A 19,828-nucleotide genomic window follows, 5' to 3' on the forward strand; every position below is an offset into this window, starting at 1 on the left:
AGTGCTTTATGAAGTATCATCTCTGAAGATACCATCCAGTTCTGGAAATATCCTCCCTAATGGTTGCATTTCTTTACTTTCTGAAGCAGAATAAAGGGCCCAGAAACACTTCTCTGTTTTCCTGAATAAGAAACACACCCTAATTGTGTGATCTACCAGCAATGCGATCTAATTCAGCCTGCAATATGTAGTGTCAGTATGGAAAACTTCCTCTTCAGAAGAACAATTAGACTTTAAAGGAGTTATCCTGGTTGGCTGGCTGAACAAATGACACATGTTCACACAAGAATTATTCAGTCAACCATCTTAATAAGGATTTACTTTAAACAGAACCTTGTATGGGTACACTAGACTCAGTCTCATTAAGGAGCAAGTTGGATTTTTATACAGCATGAACCACTGGCAATCTAAAACAGACCCACTGAAGAATGGAATGGAGAATCAAACGCAATGTTTCAGACCCAAGCTCTATGTGCCTTTAATACTTTCTTTTTCGTTTTCTTTCTGAGAGAGTGCACACTACGACAGACATTTGCATTTATCATGTTTTTAACTTCTTTTCTAAGGATGAACTCTCTGAATCTGCATCTTCCAACTCCGCTCTGTGTCTTTTCAGTCCTCCAAGAGATTGAGTGCTCTCACTGCCCGCAGGATGCAGGTCAGCAGTATCCTCTCTTGTGCTCACATTGTAGCTGTTGGAGTCCATTTCAGACAGGCAGCAGTCTCTGTGCAAGGTCACACCCACCTGTACAAGGTTGCCATTATCAGCATTTGAGTGCACCTGTAGTCCTTGCGTCACAGACTCCTGCTCTCCAAAACTCTGTCCGTTGTTGAAGCATGAAGGGTGAAGATGCAAGTGGCCATTATTGTGGTTAACACAGGAGGGGTCTAAGCTCCTCTCCTCACTGCCATCAGTCTGGTTTCTGGAGCAGTGACCTGACATGCTACAGATGGCAACAGCAGAGAATGGAGGGACCAGTGAATGATGGCTTGGTGCTGGTTGACAGTTCTGACTATTTTTCTGTTCCACAAGTCCTGTGGTCTGAATGCAAGGTTCTTCGGTACAGCTATTTAGCCCTTTGCAGTTAGCTTTACCATTGAGCTTTTTCGTCTCAAAAGAATGCTCTACACCTCCACTGCTCGTGTCTTCTGATGTGTTTTCTTGACCCTCCATCCGCCGCTGATTGTCACATTCATGAGCTTGACCATTACTAGAATTTTCTATCCCACCACATTCTTTTAAATTTTCTCTCTTGTGGTTTTCAGCAGAAAGAGCTGAGGAACCCTGAGGAACTACTGAACTTGAGTTCCTAGAATCTTCCTTAGTTAGCAAGCATGTTGCACTGTGCCTTCCACTAGTTCCTGGTTTCCCTTCATCACTTTCTCCATCTCCTCTAGAGGATTCACCATCTTTACTAGCTGAATATGATATGTAAGAATAATGGAGCCATTTGTAAGCTTTGTAAATCTTTCTCTCCACTGATTCACTGTCTGAACAAGGGGATGTCCTTTCTTTAAGAACTTCTTTGTTGGCTGAATTCCTTTCTGGTGAAGAAGCTGGAGAGGAAGAAAGATCATCTACTTTGATCTGGGGGTAATCATATATGTCCTCACCTATGTAAGGGGTTACACTCTCTGTGTTAGTGCTAGTCCTTTCCTCCTTTTGCACCTTCTGTCGGCGCCGCAGAGCATTGCGCTGCCTCATCGACGTGCGTCTTTCGTTCAGCTCCTCTTCATCTTCCGTACTGCTGCTGCTGCTGGAGCTGCTGGATTCGTTCTCCTCAGGACTCGGAGATGGTGGCCGTGGGAAAAGGTCTGTGTCTAGTTCTGCCTCACAGGTATTGTCATCAGAGTCAGACTCATTGGAAAGGGCCAGGAGGCGTTTGTCCTGATACTTTCTCAGCGCAGAGAGCCTCTGCTGACGGGAAGCAACGTCTTCTCTGGCTGAGGGGGATGCAGTTGATCTTAAGGCCCGTAAGTTATAGGCAGTTTCTTCAGACTCTTCAGCCACGTGTGGTGGGGAGTGATGCAGAGAGGTGGAGGACTCGGACTCGCTGTAAGCGGAGCGTTCACTCACTCCTGCGTGGAGCTGCAGAATTGTGCTCTCGCTGAGGTCGCTGTCTGAATCAGAACTCCAGCCCTCGATCTCCCGGCGCACCAGAGAGTCAAAGAAGGCCATCATCCGTGGATCTTCCTGGACTGATTGGTTGGCATAATCATGGGACAAACCACTTCCACTGTTCAACACAAGACTGATGTACTCTTCATGAGTGTAGAGGCAACGCGAGTCATCCTCAATTCTACCATCCAGGTCCCCTGTGCAGTCAGGCTGCTTGTAAGGACTCCAGATCTGTAACAGAAAATAAAAAAAACACCAAACATATATATTTGAATTCATAAACTATTATAAGCATTTGAAATGGAACAGTAGTTCAAATACCCAGAATAACTGCAGGTCACAGATTGTTTTTATTAATTTTTATTCCTCTGTACCACACTTACAAGTATTACAGAGCTGTGGGATTTTTTCTTCCCCTTCACAAATGTGGTTTTTCTGCATTTACTTCACCCATACAGAATATAAAAGCTCTCACACTGCAAATTATCCATAATTTTGGTAATTCATTGTGTGATAATTTCTCCCAAATTGCAGGGCTCTATTTTTATGTAATAAGGAATGCTTACTCACTAGCAGTAAGAATAGTTTGTTGCCTACAATACAGTCTTAGCACTAATGAAGGCACTTGTTTCCCAGGAAACTAGAGTTGCTGGTGCTAGTGGTGTAGAGTAACATTTCATCCAGCTACGTAGTCAATCCCACCTGATCAGCAGGCAGGGAGTTGAATGCATGGAGGTGAAAAGTAGAGCTGCACTACTCCCTTCAGGAAACAGTTACAAAGAAAAGAAATCTTCCAACATCCTCTGAAGACACAGCAGCGCTTTTAATAGGTGAAGAGTTTGAAGAGTTTTACTGAAAGCTAATTTTGAAGTCTACTGATTACACCAACAGCAACAGTCTTGACTATGCTGTCCATCTATCCTTCAGTCAATTTTCCTGGTATGGAGAGAAAAAGGGGGAAAAAAAAAGCTCCAAAAGAAGTTCTACCAATATCCCTAAAAAACTGGTAATCCATAGCAAACATAATAGTTGGATGTCCTCACCCTTCTCAGATTTACTCACAGATTTGAGGGCAATGTGATTATGACATTCTGTGGACAACTCTATCACTTTGGATCAATGGTTAATGGAATGAACAATGCCTTACTGTAAGCAGAGCCAGTATGTATCTTATCTACAACAATGCCTTAATGTTCTGCTTATAAAAGACCTGATCTCAGCCATGCTTTGGTTTTATCATGCTAACAAGCTCAGGGGGAAAAATTTTATCCCAGCTCTCTATACCAGGTTGGACTTTTGGGATAGTGTTTACAAAAAAAAATCTAAGAATTTTCCCAATAGAAATTAATTAAGTTTTGTTCCAAAAGACAAAAGTGCTAATAAAAAGTGTTTGCATGTATAAATGACATAATCAGCACTCATCTTACAGATGCCTAATTAACACACGCAACATAACCGGATTCTACCACAACAAGCAACATAAGAAATGCCCACAAGAATGCCAATTACTCTGTGTTCACTGAAATTTTCAACAGTGTACCAAAAAAACATACAACTTTAATAATTGAAGCAAAATGAAATAAATTACCTTGCAACTATTTGTCCAGAACAGCTGGATTTAAGATGAACAAGTAAACTTTATTCTGGAAATCTCCCAAATTTGAAAGTTTTACTTTGCATTCTCTGTAATTTATGGTTAACAGAACTTCCACATATGATCTGGCTAGATTGATAAAAGAAACACTATTCAAAAATTAAAATGCTGTAGATATACTTTCGTCTGCAGACAATCATCAAGCTGCCTTTCAGAGCAAAGGGAAAGGAACTTTATATTGTGTTACATCAGGCTGTTTCTAGGAAGATCTCAACATCAAAGTATATTTGTTATTGGTATTTAATTGTTTTTTTATTATTTGCAATACTTCACCAAATTCTCTCCCAGTGCAGTTCTTTAATATGACACTTGAAACCAGAATGAAGACAGCTCTTTGTTGCTTGGTTCCAGCACTGCACTCACTAGACACATGACCCAAAGGACAAGCATCATGTTTGGATCAAGATAACAAAACCCAGTCTAAGCCTACTATATACAGAATTTCAGCAACCAAACTATTTTGAACTATTCAAGAGAACAGAAAGAATCACTCTTCATCCTCAATTTCCCAGGCTCCACTTCATAAAGACAACATAGGAAAGAGCATTATCTCAATGAATCCATGAGAGAGATTGATTTGTGGATCCATAATGTTTAATAGAAAAATAGAACTCTACTTGCTTAGACAGGCAGGCTGGCTTGCCCCTTCCTCAAATAATCTTAGCAGTGTTAGACTGATCACTAGGCTTTAGAAAGGCTTTTTTTATTTTTTAAGCAAGAGAATTAGAAAATGCTTAGATCTGGTATGAACCAATATAAGTGGAGGAGAGGTAGTCTGCTCTGAAGTCTCTCTGAGAAAGGTCTGTTTGTAATGAAATTAATCTAAAAAGGTACATAAAAGCGTGCACAGAGATAGTCTACATCCTTAGTAGCACCACCACATCTTTCTGCTCTCACTGCAAGCATCAGCAAAACCAGAGCAGTATAAAATACAGAAAAAAACAGCTACAGAGTCCCCATTGAGGCTTTCCCTTCCAAGAGAGATTTGTTCACAGAGAAGTAAGTAATAAAGAGAAGTCAAGGGAATTCAGGATGAATACCTTGTTTGTATGGGATCAGTTGTCTCTGGAGAATGATATCCCTGCATTTTAGATATTTTGTTATGAGGGAGTGTGAAGGCCTGCCAGAGTCACAGAAAGAAATCAGACTAGGAATCTATCCTTGGCAGAAGGGGAAGTCTTTAAATTGCTATCAACTGATCCAGTGCTCTCTGTGGCATCTGAAATGGGCTTCTTTGTAAATGGAATGCCTTTGCCTTTTTCTCATTCTTTGACTGATGCCATGTTGAGGAATAATGTGATCAAACTAGAGAAAATAAGTTGGCAAATCAACCCTCTAAAGCAACAATATATTAAGAAGTTCTTTCTCTGTCAGAAGATTAAGGAGATGAATATTACTCACTGATGACCTGAGTACAGATATAAAAATAGGAACAATAACAGAAAATGAGAATATAAAATTGCTTCTCTACTTCAATAGATATCTACTGACAGCATCTTTGAATTACTTGTATTCCAGGGTGGCAAACCCCCAAATTTTAAAACAAAAAAGTAGTTATGCCTGTAGCGTGAGAATAATTAAAACCACTTATATTAGATTATCTGATTAGGCAGAGGCAGATAGTCACAATGACATTAATCTGTCACCATAGCAACGTGTGCAAATAGACTTTATCTCCAACACACAATTTTTAAACAAATGGGACCCACAACAGTTGTCCTCTGTTACACAATATTCCATTTTCAATACAAATCAGAATTTTTTTTCTGAAAATTGTTATGTATTTAGTCTATTTTTATCTTTCCAGTAACTGTCTCCTAACTGCATAATTCCCCATAGCCCTCCTCTAAGGCCAACACATCAGGGGGAATGCCACATTTATTTCTTCTGCAATGCAATCTGTTTTCCTGCCAGCACATCCCAATGTCTTGCACATTTAACTGAAGGGAAAGTGATATTTTTCTGTTTAATATTGCTTTAGCCCTTTTGGTAAGTGCTTGATGCAAATGACTATTTTAGTTTGCAGCTGTACTTCTTCATACAATTTTACTGAAGTTCAGTGAATGAAGGGCAATGAACAGTTCATCTGGGTTGATGTGTTCACCACACACTGGCTGGAGTCAGGGCTCCGAATGTCTTCTGTTAATGAGACTGTTGGGTCCCAGCAGAAATCAAACCCTAAACCATCGAATTACTGAATTGTATTATTGAGAGTGCTTTACAACAAAATAAAACTAAAGCAAAAAAAACATAACCACAAACATCAAATTCATCCTTGTGAATACTACTCTTTTCTGTAGGCCTGAGATGAATTTGTATCTCATTTGCAATCAGCATTAAAATAAATGTGTTGATAGAAGCTCATGTAATTATTGAATAGCTTGATGGTGCTGCTATCAGTTCCTCCCTTCTTGAAGTACTAAATTTAGGCCAGCTACTCTAAAAATTAAGAGCTTAGACAAACAACTACTTGCATCCACATTTTTAGCACATCACCATGTCTCTACAATGGTTTCTACAATTGCAACCAACCACTGTGAAGTTATCATCTTCTGTGATTTAATTCCAGAAAGGGTTTTAGAAGGTACTTGAGGGATAATAAAAAGAGGGACACTTTTTAAGCAAGTGATTGAAACAAATAAACAAAAAGGAATAAAATAAGAAAACATAAAAAAATTAACTATGGTTTTTATTTATGGTTCCTTCTCCTGTCACCTCAATTTCTCTGAGCAAGCACATCAAGCACTTGTATAGGGGAAAGAAAGACAGCCATGCAAAGGAAAAACTTGTGTTCCCAGCAGTTTTTAATGCAATAAATGGCCCCTCAGAATGGCTGGTCTGTTTTTCCTGTCTTGCCCTTCTGCTAGTGGCAGTTACTCATCTCCAACCTATCCACAGAAGTGGCTGGAATGAAGAAGAAACCACCTTTATACAGTCACCTGCAAACTGCTGTGCACTGAAGCAGTACCTTTAGAGACTGAAATCACCTTTAGAGAGTGAAGATACGAGCACTGGAACAACCGAGCCCCAAACAAGGCACGTTACAAACTGAGACAAAAGGACACACAACAAAAGGGTAAGAAGTTCTGGCTGGCCAATAAACTTAATACATTAAACACCTTTCCCTTAATTTGTTTCTAGCTTGAAATGTCTGGGGAATTCAGTTCCTTCAAAGCAGCTGCACAAGTTCCACTGCACACAAATTGACACCACAGGAGTTCTCTTCTAAGGAAGCACTCAAGCAGAGGTGTCTTTGAAAGAGCTACACAACCTGTGACTGCAGCCTTAATCAAACTAACCTTTTAATCACTAAGCAAAAAAAATGCCCTGCCAAAACCCTAGCAGAAGTACACAAAAGCAACACAGGGGATGTTTATACCAATGCTAATCCAACAATCTAAGCACACTCATGCAGGAAGGATTCACAGGGTGAAGGGTCAGCAGATCTAGAATCCAAAAGGGAGAATTCAGGCTGCATGAATCAAGTTCCCAAAGCAAAAAAAAAGAAATGCCTCTGGCAAAACTGTTGTTAAAACAGTGGCTGTTTGACTGCTTGGAAATTGAAAAATCACTGAGCTGCTAAGACTGTTCAATGCACTTTTGTTCAAAGCCTGTATTTAATACATTTGTGATCAAACCTGTCAGGCAGGCAGCAGAGATGAAGAGAAAAGGACTGCAGTACCAGGGGAAGACAGAAGAGAAGGAAAAAGCTGAACTGAAAGTCAGAACCCAAATGCTGACACTAGCTGTAATACAGGCAATGCAGCGGGGTATTGAGCCATGGTCTCGGGATTTTGGGTCAGTTCTGGTCCATAACTTGTACATCACTAAAACACTCCTTTGCAGGACAAGTTCATGCTGTCAGCTCGTACCTGACAAAAGCATTTACAGTATTCTAACAACATTATTTATAGCCATATACAGGTAAGACTTTCATTAAGTCATTCAACAAATAGTTGGGATCAACAGCAGTTCTTTTTATCCTACTTCAAAATTAAATGGTTGTGGTTTTTTCCTACACTGTTGGTAGACCTAAATTATAGCAAAATATCTATGGCAGCAGAATGCAAATCACATTACTGTAGCATAATCCTTTGCCTTCCCAAGTCTCAAATAACAAAACTGGTTTTGCCTTGCTCCCACAATATTGACTGTCTTTCCTTAAGGAAAGAAAATTTCAGAACCTAACAAAATTTCTTATCTCTTTCAGTTCCACAGAAAAAGGTAAAAACTTTCTAAAAGTACTGTACATTGTTAGAGGATTCAGAAGGATGTTGTGCAGGGTATTAAGAGTTCTTCCTCTGGAAGTCACAGAAAAGGTATGTTGAATTGATTCAATGCACAAATACGTACAAAAGATATTGAAGGCCTTCTGAGCCATTATTCAGCCAGGTCACTCTAGGCTAAGGTTCGTCTCTTTGGAGGTACTTTTATTAAAGTTTAGACCAAAGTATCACAAGTTGTAGGAGATCACATTAGAACTGTAACCAAACTCATCTGAGCAAACAAGACAAAACATTTTGTAAAACAATAAGAGAAGACAGAGTGGGTGTGGACCAGAATGATGCTGAGCAAAATAAAGCATTTTTTCCTGAAAGATTAAAAGAACATTTTTTCTGGTAACTGATCTTACCTTTATAATCTTTTCAACACCAGAAGAACAGATCATGTAGGTGTGAGGATTAAACCTCACTTGGTTTACAATTGACCGATGACCTTTCAATACCATGAAAGCACCATTGACAACCCTGCCAATGCCACCTAGGGGAAAACAAGCACATGTGGACATGAGTAATTAAATCTTCATATTACTTTCAGTCATAGTCATTTAAAGTCTTATTATATTTGACAATGCATTTCAGCTTTATTTTGCAGCATTTTAAGGCCTGTGTTGGCTGCAGAATTCCAATTTTACGAGCAATGCCCCTATGAGAAGCTGCAAGTTTGATGAAAAGCATCCTTCCTGCAAATTAGGACTTAGAGGCCTGCTTTGACTCATTTAAACAAACAATGAAGGTTTTAACCTAATATGACAAATATGCGAATGAGAACAACACACATAATGAAATCACCAGTGAAACGTAAGGCATGACTCAGACAGTTTGTAAATCTAAAGCAGAGACGAATAAAAAGGTTGACTTTTAACAGCAATACTATTTTTTAAATTTATTTTTTAAATCAGCAATTTATTACTGTCACAGTTGACTCTAGTCTGATGAGTAGCAAGGACCTGAAATAACACATCTGAGCAGTGGGTTATATCATTCTTTGTCACAAGGCAGTGAATTAGCCAAAGCGGAATGCTTTTGTGCTAGTGGTAAAACTCAAAACAGAAGCCAATTAACTTTTCTGCTTGGTCATTGACTCTTACTAGGTCTATACACCAAAGCAAGAAACAGTCACACAGTATTTTTTTATATTCATTGACCCACACAATTAAAACTACAAATTTGCTAGACAGCACAGTTGTGTATTTGAATAAACAAGTGCCCATCAACATGCTATGACTTAACATTTTCAATGAAAGAAAACAAAACTTTTACATGCTGGGAAGTAAAAACTGACAATCACTTCAGATGAAAATCAACTTGCTATTCAAAACTTAATATGATGTAAGTGCACCTTCCAGAAAATTAAAATAATTTCACTAGCTTCTGTGCTACTTACAGTCATCTTCACATTAAACCAACTTTATGTTTCTCCTGTTGAAAATGTTTGCTATCTTCCTTTGACCCCAACAGGAGCTTTTTCAGCTGAAACAGTTGCTGGTTTAAGCCCTGTGTTGAACAACTTGTGTTCTAAAACAGAGTCAGAGTTCTCCTGTAATTCACACTTCCTAAACAAAAACTTGCTTTTCCTTTGAAGAGTAGCAAGATAGAAAGTTCAAGGAAAAAAAATGAAAAAGAAAAAAACATTCCCATATCTCCTTCCATTTTTTAGGTTACACAAATGATGGAAACAACTGCAGCTAGTGACCTTGCGTACAGCCCCTCTCCTCTTAGAAAGGTTCTATCCCTTTCACTCACTATAACTGCACTCTGAAGAGCTGACTGATGTGTAACATGAACAACAAACCATGATAAGGATCTAGAAAAGAGGTGTCATCCAAGCCCTAAAAATCCAGAGACAGATCCCTGCCTTTGGATACTTTCAACCCAACCCATTCCATGATTTTAAAGTTTTATTATTCTATTAAAGAACTCCAAAGCTTTCTGATTTAATATTGAAGATCCCTGAACTCCTTTTAAGCAGCTATCAGTAAATTCAGAGAAAGCATAGTAAAGCATACTTCCCTACTCTTAAAATGAAGGTGAACTTCCCCACAAGGGCTCTTTAAAAAAACTGCCCAGTTACATGAAATTGCCCCAGGAGAGATACAAATCTTAGCAGTGAGATGTTACCAGTGTTATGGGAGGTCTCAATAATTTAAACCAGAAAGTATTGACTCCAGCAATGCTCTGATAATCTTTGTGTCAAATCCAACAGACTGTCCCAGAACTTCATTTTTGGGCATACCCTTGCTTGATGCAATTTTAGTCTACCAACTCCTTTGTGTTTAAGTGATGCCTTTAAATAAGCTCTTAATGCAAAGTCTTCTACATCCTTATCTTAAAAGCAGCCTCTCTGTTTTATAGTAGCCTACCACAGCTGTCATCATATTAATGAGATAGTTTTGTTTGAGAGGCATTCACCAAAATCACTACAATTCCTTTAGTATCTGCATGGCAGAAACTGCCAGTGTTCAGACTCAGACTTGTCTGGAATCCCCTATGTCTCTCAGCAGAGGCTTCGCTGCATCCATAAAGCCTTTAGCCTTCTCAGAGTGTGAGTTAAATTTACTCATCTCTGCTAGCAAAAAAAACCAACAGGTGCATCTGTGTATTAAGTGGAGGCTAGCCATAAACTGCTCAAATTCCTGATGATATCTTCCTTTTCTTATTTTTATTGTTTCATCAGAATTGACTTCTGCTATCCTAAAACCACTCAAATTTTTGAGTTTTGGGGGTTTTTTAGTGGACAGGGGTGTTATTTTTTGCTGCTTTTAAATTTAGTAGCATGCATGAGTTCTGCAACTCTTTAAGCATGGCAGCTTTTATATTCTTAGTTAGCTCCAACATGTATAGGCAGTGTTCGAACAGAAGTCATTAGCTTACATATCTGTTATTAATAATATATAAAAATGTAAATCCTAAAGTCTTCAGAGGCTGACTACACCAATTTTAGAAGATTTATAATTTTATAACCTCTAAGTACTGGAGGGAAGAGATGGAGATGTTATAGCTGATTTTGCCATACTACCCAAAAATTGCCATGCTTTAAGACAATCCTGAGGAGCGGTTTAGTGTTGTGGCTGTGCTGGTCAATGGGTTTTTTTGGTCTGCTTTTATTTGATACTCAAAGTGAAATGTCAAGAAAATCACCCTTAATTTATACCCTGCAAATAAGTGTTTCAAAGAAGAGGAATACAAAATCTCAAAAAGTCCGTTAAATAATATCCTATGATGATATCTGATCAGCTTAAAGACATAACTTAGAAAAGGCAAAATCTAATGTGCACATTTTAAAACAGATTTCCTGTACAGGTTTGACAAGAACGCCTTTGCAACACAAGGCCTCTCTACAGGCTCCTGTACAGAGGAAAGAATAATACAATGTTTTGGAGCAGTTGATGTCTTCTAAGTTGCCAAAGTGATTTCTTCTTGGTTTGCTTTATAAATTTATGTTTTAAATGTTAGGCTAATAAACTACTTCTTAATTATGTGGTTTTGTAAATACTGATGTGAATGATTTGACATATTTCAAACATGCTGAATGGTACATCCCCATCCCAATAAGTTTTAAAAACTCTAGTAAATTGTAACAAAGGAGAGCGACAGATTTAGACATTAATCTGACTTCCTCTGCTTCTTGTTATAAAACTCATGCAATGTTTAGCAAAAGCCAGAATAAATTATTTGAAGGCTAAAGAAAAAGTAAAAGTGATAGATTACTGAGAAAAGTGTTCTAGTGCAGAAATCCTGTAGGAATGTAGAACAGTCTCCAAAGTAATGGGAGCTGCATTGTTCCAAACATTAAAAAAAACTGTCAAAATGCCAGAGAACTTGTTGGGATAAGGAACTATCCTCCACTGGCTCTGTAACAGAGGAGTTAAATGACCTCATTCAGAAGCCTTTTCTATCTAGGACACTGGAAAAGAAATCCCACTGTTTGTTCATATAAGGTAGAAAGACATTCCACAGACTAAAGCATAACTTCATACAAGCCTTGTGAATTACTCAAAGTGCTGAAAACTCCTGAGAAGAACCAGATATTTGCAGCTGCTACCAGTGTGCCATAGCATACCATTCCACTGCAGTACTTGGCACTACAGTAGTAGCTCATTTAAAGTTCATTTAGTTTTCATTAGTAATAATCCAGGGTACATTTAGACATGGGCCACTACTTTGCATTTGAATCCTATGAGATCATAATGTGTTAACAAAGAGAGATAGCATAGTTTGGAAAGCAAATGCACAGCACAATACAAGCAAATGTGCATAGCATATGGGGCCTCTGCCTTCAGTGCAGCAGATTATGTTCAGGTACCTTAAAAGCCTCTCTGGTCACTCACACACCTGTATTTGTTTCATACAGTGATGCAGGTAGTTGGTTTTGCTCCTCAGAGACCCATCTGCAGAGAAGCTGGATTTAACACAAGCACTTTCTCCCTGAGAGCACAGGGTCCTGCATCCCTTCTTCTGGGGTCAGGAACTGACTCCAGCTCTGGCAGCAGCCAGACTGACTAAAGATTTCTCAGCAGCACAAGCAAAGCTGATTTTGGTCCCATTAAACATGGGGTGAGAACAGGAAGGGGTGGCCAAGATCCCTTCTCCTCCTAGCATAGTAAAAGGAGACATCGAAGCTCCAAGTGTCCCCTCATAAGAAAGCAGTTTCAACTCCATTTGCAGACTGCTTCCTTTGACACCTGTGAATCCCTCCTCCAGCTTCCAGGTGAGGTGAAAGGATCAGCAGGGCCTTGCAGAGCTTTAGTGAAAGCACAGGGAGCAGTCAGCTGGTAGCAGCCTCTGCCTCAGACAACTCTTGTTCTTGCTCTTCCAGGCAATCAACTCCTTTGCCTGGCCTATGCATAGAACCAGCCCCACACTGGTCTTGTATCTCTGTGGAGGTTCCAAAAGCCAAAGAGAAAAGTAATATTTAAACATGTAAAGACTATGCATAAAAATTGTAGTGGTAGTGGCTATTTTTGGATGCATATTTTCTCCCTTCTTTTTTTGGTGCTAAATATCTGCCATACACCTTATCTATCCCAACCCTCCCACTATTGTAATCACTAGTATAGCTGAAACAACAATATGAAAGCTAAGAAAAATTACTATAGAAATAAACTTTAGCACACCTTCCCACTCTGTTCCCCCTCCTGGTCTGAGAGACACTGCTTTTTTGCTGTACTTAATGGCATAGGTTACAACAGGTTTCACAATGTTATTGGAACCATGCAAATGACCACCAACAACTATGCTTTCTAAATGTAACAGATATAAAGTGAAATTATCTCACAACCAATAGCTGTCTACTGGGGGGGTTTTGTTTGCTTTTCTGTGGTTAGGTTTGGGGGCTTTTTTTGTGAACTGCTTGGCTGTGCATTTCTTTGCACTGCTGGCTGCAAACATTTTCAATACAACAAGAGAAGGAGCTTTGGTACAATGAGATGGCCAGTTGCTAAAGCTTCTCCAGCCTCTCCCTAGTGCTCAGTGTTATCTTCAGTCTTCTATTCCCAAATTAGACATTTAACATACTAAGGCTGATCACAGAAACACTCCTGGATACTGAATCTTCTTTCACTTGTCTGCAGCACTACAAAGCACCCAACAGTGCCTTGTTTTCTGATAGATGCCACTTGGCCACCTGGTGATAGATTCCACAGGCCTGTGGTATTATTACAATCCAAATGCCACAGAAACCAGTCCCAATTCCCCTGAACACAAAACCTTCTCTACAATTACCCAGCACTTACTTGCTGTGTTAATCTAACAACTGTTCCATAGCACCATTTGGTCAACACTGACTGGCCTGAAGAAAGAGACAAACTACAGTTCTAAATGTAAAACAGTTTATATCCCAAGACCACACCTCAGAAGAATATTCTTTTTAAAAAACATAAACCTTCCAGAGCATGCTCCCCACTGGGTCAGATGGCTTTCCCCTGCCCCAGCTAAGTGGTATGCATATATGCATAGGTACCCATATATAAAATATCTCCAAAATAGCTAAAGACATTAAGAAACCCTTAATATTTTTTTAATTCATCTTCATTTATCAGCCCAGAACTTCGAGAATTTAAACCACAAGCTGTTCCAATGAGATAGAACGCATCAAATATTCTGAAAAGAGCTGTTCCTGTATACTTCAAGCTCAAAGAAGTGCCAGCATTTACAAAGACCAAGGAGGAGGAAAAAAGGAAGAAAAATTGCCTCAGTTCTGCTGGAAATTTGTGCAATTAGTTTAGTAACTGGACCACAATGACCAGCCCTTTCTTGCTTGCAGTTACAGTCAAAGGCAGAATTAAAAAGAAGTTTTGAAATGCAGTTTGCTGTTCTGATTTAGTAAAGTTTTGCAGAACCTGGTGACAGCTTGCTCACATGAACTGAAGGATTCCCAGCTGTCTTTTCAATCACAAATAATACCATAAGTCTCACACAGCAGCTTTGAGCAATATTCCAAAAGCAAAGTTGCATAGATGATTCAGAGTAGTGAGTGAGGAATGTAAACTCCATTTTGAAAACTTTTAGTCTACTAAACGCTCTGTAACTCCACAAGACTTGTCAGGTTCTGTCTTGAACAGGGGTTCTTTACCAGCTAATAGACCATGTTTAGGTTTAATAGCATCTTAAGTGCTCATATGTTAATAGGCTTGCTGGACAAGTCATGTAGGACTGAGGTCTCTTCTCACTTCCAGCTTGCCTTGGAGTCAAGTAAAGGCTGTGGAAACTCAGGACTGCTTTTCTTCTGCCAAACGTAATATATTAGCTTTGCTAGAAGCTGCCTCTGAAAAAAGCTGTGATACTTCCATGGATTACTTTAAAAAAGAAACTGGCTAGAAAAATTCATGAAACATTTGGCAATTACTTCTAAAGCACAGTGGAAAGCTGGATAGTACTTGGATGGAGATGAAAGTGGAAAAATGAGCAAACTATTCCATCTTTAAGAAACCACAAAAGGTGGTAAAAAAGCAACCAACCTTCTGGCATAGGAAATCCTGGCCTATTCAGAGTAATCTAAGACTATAGAGGGACACAGTGAGTAAAATTCTTCAACAGAGTGGCTTCCTAAGCAATTTAGGAAATAACTTTTTTCACACATCTCTCTGCCCCAAAGGAGGCAAAAATCCTGCCTAATTATCCGACCAAACAAAACTGCTTGCAGATTCCAGCTGATTGTGGGAATGATTTAAAGCAACCTACTGGAAAGACACTTCTAAACTATGACTATCTGAAAAAAACCCAGCAGAATTTGTTCTATTCTCCTGGCAAAATACCAGTACAGGCAAGCACATTTCTCCAACTTCAAATATGTTTGCAAGTGACTGGTATGTTCCTTCACACCTTTCTTCATCTTTTGTTCACTAATGTTGCTAACCATTGGATATTCAGTACTTGGTGCATCTATAACAAAATAATTTCAGAGCTGTTGTTGAGGATGCAGCTGTTAAAAAAGATAGAAGCTTGAAAAAACTTCCCTATTTTCAAATAACTGATACAATTTAAGGGAGTTGTATCATAACTATTTATAGCAACACAATGTCCAAGTTCAACCGGAAGGCAGAAATCAGAGAGATATTTTTATTTAAAATACCAACCAACAGTACAGGACATTACATCATCCTGTCTACTTTGCACACTATTTTAAGTGAAAGACCACATTCCACTCTCTCAGATCACAAACCCAAAGGCACTCTTATTTTAGCTAGAACATAGGAACAAGGAGTTTTCCACCGAAGCAAACATTTTCCTAAGTCTCTACATCCCTATGGCAAGACTACTTCTCCAAGAAGGAAGCACAGCAACATCTCTCTCTGGCAATTATTCTGAACAGCAGGATAAGATTTAAGAAAGGGCATTTCATCACATTCAAAACGGGCACAACCCTTCAATAAGAGCTGAATAAAGAAATGAAAAGCTTCAATAAGCCTATCACAGATGATCTGGATGCCCAATTAGTTATTTGCCGCAGAAGCAGATCTCTAGTCTAACAAAACCAAGCGTGTGAGTTTTGCTAAAATATTTCAAAAAGAGAACTGCTCAAGTTACAAGACATTAAGACATACACGTTCCTACTCCTGGATCTTCTGATTCATTAGGCAACCACTGAGGGCAATTGATATTAAGTAATTAATTTTGTAACTGAAATGTTGCAAGTGTACTGACACCCTTCCTGAAGTTACAAGAACCAGAGACAAGAAACCTGACCAAAACAGATATGACATTGTTGTGTGGTAAATCACAAATTAAATTGTAAATTTGTTTTATCAAAATGTATCGCCTATTTGTAAATAGCAACTATTTTTGCAAGCATATATCTTTTCACAGAGGGGCATCCTTAACAACTACTCTGAAACAGATTATTTTACTTAATAATTATTTTGCTTACAGGTGCAACAAATACTAGCTATCACCCTTGTGCAAAAGCCCCAGATAAAAAGTTGGTTGAGTGCAGATGGCTGGGAAAAAAGTTTTCAAGAGCATCACAGCCATATAAACAGAAAATCTCAAATCCAGATTTTACAAAGGTAGTCAGGACAGTATGGTGATATATGCAGAAAATATACTTCTACAGTCCACACAATAAAACTTACAAATAACTAATTTTAATGTATATAATCTTTGTTTTAACTAAGGCAAAAAATCCATAAGTAGTAGTAAAACAGTGTCAATTCTACAAGAAAAATCATACAAATAAAAAGAAAAGCAGGGAGATATCTCCATAAACTCTATGCAAAGATAGAAGGCCAAGCTACTGGTATTTAGCAGGACCATCTTCAGGGTTTGTGGACTGCAACATGAAATGTTGATTAACTAAGCAAAAACCCCAAAATTAGAATGTCATTTTCCTCAAAACCCTGCCATTAACCGAAGGCTATTCATCCTCTCAGCTGTGGATTATACAGCTGTTAATAACAACCTTTGAAAATGAAACAAAATATTTTCATCCCACCCCTAACATAGCTTGTAATTTTCTCTCACTATTGCTAAAGCGTCTGAGACCACAGGATAGCCATCAGCTGTACTTAATATCACTAAAATGTACAGCTTAAAGAGCCAGAGCCACTAAAAATGAAAATACTAGTGCAGTTTTCAAAGTCTTGACTCTTTCAATTAAAACTTAACACCCTTCTAGAACTGAAATGTTCTGTTTCAACAGAAGAGAGGTGCTGATGTTGTATGGCTTAGAATGTCATATTGCCAAACCCTACACCTTAGCAGACCACACCAAATGAGACACTGACCAACAGTGGCATTCACAATGGGATTGTTACACTGCCCCCACACCACTGGCTTTCCTTTAACATCCCTCTCCTGTACTTCCATACAGAGCTGTGCTACTGCTGTTTGCTTACCATGTCTGCCCCAGCATGGGAATGGGTCAGAACTTATTCAAAAGTGGCCCTTTCCACCAGCTGACAGTGCTCCTCCACCCAGAAAGTAAAAAAGCATAATTCCTCTGCATTAGAAATCAGTGGGAAGATTTTGGTATAAGAGGAATGAGAGGGGAGAAGAGGTCAATGCACTGGAGCTGCTAGGAGCACCCTGTGGACCCAGCACCATTTTATGCTGCAAGCTTTATTATGGGAGGAATGATCATTACATGAGAAGGGAAAAAAACAGAAAATCATTATGAGAAAACATTCAAATGGCATTCACCACTGTTTTCCAGACATTGGATCAGGCATTTGTAAACTCTCCCTATCCAGTTTTCCTCAGAGTTGCTCTAGATTCACAATGTGAGAACAGCAATTATTTTGAAACACCAGTTTAGTATTTGTCAGACACCTGCCCCCCCACTCTTCCTTCCCCATCTAAAACAACATCAACACTTACCTGCTTCTGGATCTGGAGGAATTCTCCACATATACAAATTGAAGTCATCAGAGCCCGAAAGGATGTACTGTTAAGAATAAAAATAAAAGCAGTTTACAACAAAGTATCACCTAAATGATGCTATTTTACAATTGATCTACTTCCTCTAAACCAAAAATGAGAAAAAATAATAATTTGCATAATTCTTTGCACCTCATTGATCAGTTTACATTTAAAGGGGATGAAGTACCAGCATAAAAATGTTGCCTGCATAAATTGACCAAAATTGAAAAGCATACCTCATATATCTAATACCTACTGCCCAAAGTGTATGTTTGCTTTGCTAAATAATGCTATGAATTTTGGTTAGCTTTAATATAAGCATATCTATGTCCAGATCACACTATCTATTTTTCAACCTGCAACTCTGGTCTTTTTTTGATGTTGAAGCCTTTCATAGTTTTTTTCCTCATCTCCTGAACTACCAAGGAAAACTCTATCAAACACCTACCTAAGAAGAGAGCTGCCATGTCCATTACACACAAGCATGTCCATTACTCATTAATCCAGACATGCCTACCAAGACCATCAAAACTCAGTCACTGAGAATAATCTTGAACACCAAACAAAAAACAAAGCTAAACATTCACTGTCAGCAAGTCTCAAGTGGTTTAAAGCCGTGGCCCTCCGCCCCATTTATCACACTATTTATTTTTTTCCTGGCCATAGTTACTCTGAAGAGATGGAAGGCTGCCCTTTTTCAGCAGTACACAAATGATTAGCAATGTCTTTATTGTGCAGAACTTCAGGCAGTATGCAATTTAAAGTAGCTTAATATACTACAAGCAGGCACTGAAATGACAGGTGACATTTGACGTGGCAAAAAGCTTATGCCTCTCAGCTCTGAGAGGCCCAAACTGTGTCTTGTCTCCAAATACTTATTCTCCCATAAATGAGAGGGACTACAGTTTATTTCTCTCCCAAATTAGAGATTAAATGACACACAGTGGAACCAATGGCAGATTCCAATTCCAGTTATACTGGTGTAGACAGTGTAAATAAATCTCTATTTCTCCACTAATGTTAGGCTGCAGTTTAATCAATACAGCCAAGAAGCTGGGTTTTTCATTTTATTATTATTAGGTAAGGGGAAAGGGAGAAAAATAAAATAAAGAAATAGACCTAGTTTGTCCCTTTTCTAACCTTTGATGGGAGACAAATTCTGTTTTACTTGGCTCAAATATAACTGCTTTCTGCCTTTCATTCTCCAGGGAAACATAAAATCATCAGGCAAAGTAACACCAAGCAGTGAAGAGACAAGTTCTGGAATAACACAGGACTCAGGAGCCAATAAACACAAGATATACACTATCACAGAAAAAATGACTATCAATTTGCACATATTCTGTTTGCAAAGCTAATTACATTAGTGCATTGTTTGGATGTTTCCTATCACAAAAATGCAATAACGAACCACTAAAATCCTTTTCTCTGGTTTCCTGCTATCATAATCCAACCATTCTTTTCCCCCTCATCTTTAAGAGTGCAGGATGTGAGTAAGCACTTATGAATGCAATTCTGCTCGTTTTCTGTCAGGTAAGAAGGGCTGATCAAACAAAAGCTCCTTTAAAAGCTTGTGCACACTAGTTCAGAATCGCTCATAAACCCATACTTTCCAAGCCAGAAAGTTATTTCTACAAGCTAACATGTTCAAGCACTTAGGCAATTTACCTTCCAAGCTAACCTGATGGTGCCAGGAATATGTGCTTCCCCTTTCATTTGACTGCTCATAAAATGTTGGCCCACAGCAGGCTGAGCTGCTGGGCCAAAACTTCAAGGATTAGGGTTTATATAGGAAACATCCCAGCAATTAGAAAGAAAGCACCTCAAATATGTTTTGTTAAAGAAATGCTACATGGAAAAAAAGTCTCATTACTATTTATTACCAAATTGTGTTGTTGAAGCAGCAACTAGTTTGCC

The 19,828-nt window shown here is 38.7% G+C and overlaps 1 protein-coding gene across 1 annotated transcript in view; it reads right to left on the minus strand.

The window, feature by feature from the left end:
• Positions 1-453: 453 nt before the first annotated feature.
• Positions 454-19,828, minus strand: part of DCAF5 (DDB1 and CUL4 associated factor 5) — a 66,904-nt gene continuing 47,529 nt past the window's right edge. The window contains exons 7-9 of the mRNA XM_064714355.1: positions 17,870-17,936; positions 8,407-8,534; positions 454-2,350 (exon numbers count right to left, since the gene is read on the minus strand). Of these exons, the coding sequence (XP_064570425.1) occupies positions 542-2,350; positions 8,407-8,534; positions 17,870-17,936 (2,004 nt within the window). The 3' untranslated portion in view covers positions 454-541. The remainder of the gene's footprint in view (positions 2,351-8,406; positions 8,535-17,869; positions 17,937-19,828) is intronic.

The sequence above is a fragment of the Zonotrichia leucophrys genome, chromosome 5 (assembly GCF_028769735.1).
Source record: "Zonotrichia leucophrys gambelii isolate GWCS_2022_RI chromosome 5, RI_Zleu_2.0, whole genome shotgun sequence".
NCBI classification, from domain to species: Eukaryota; Metazoa; Chordata; class Aves; order Passeriformes; family Passerellidae; genus Zonotrichia; species Zonotrichia leucophrys.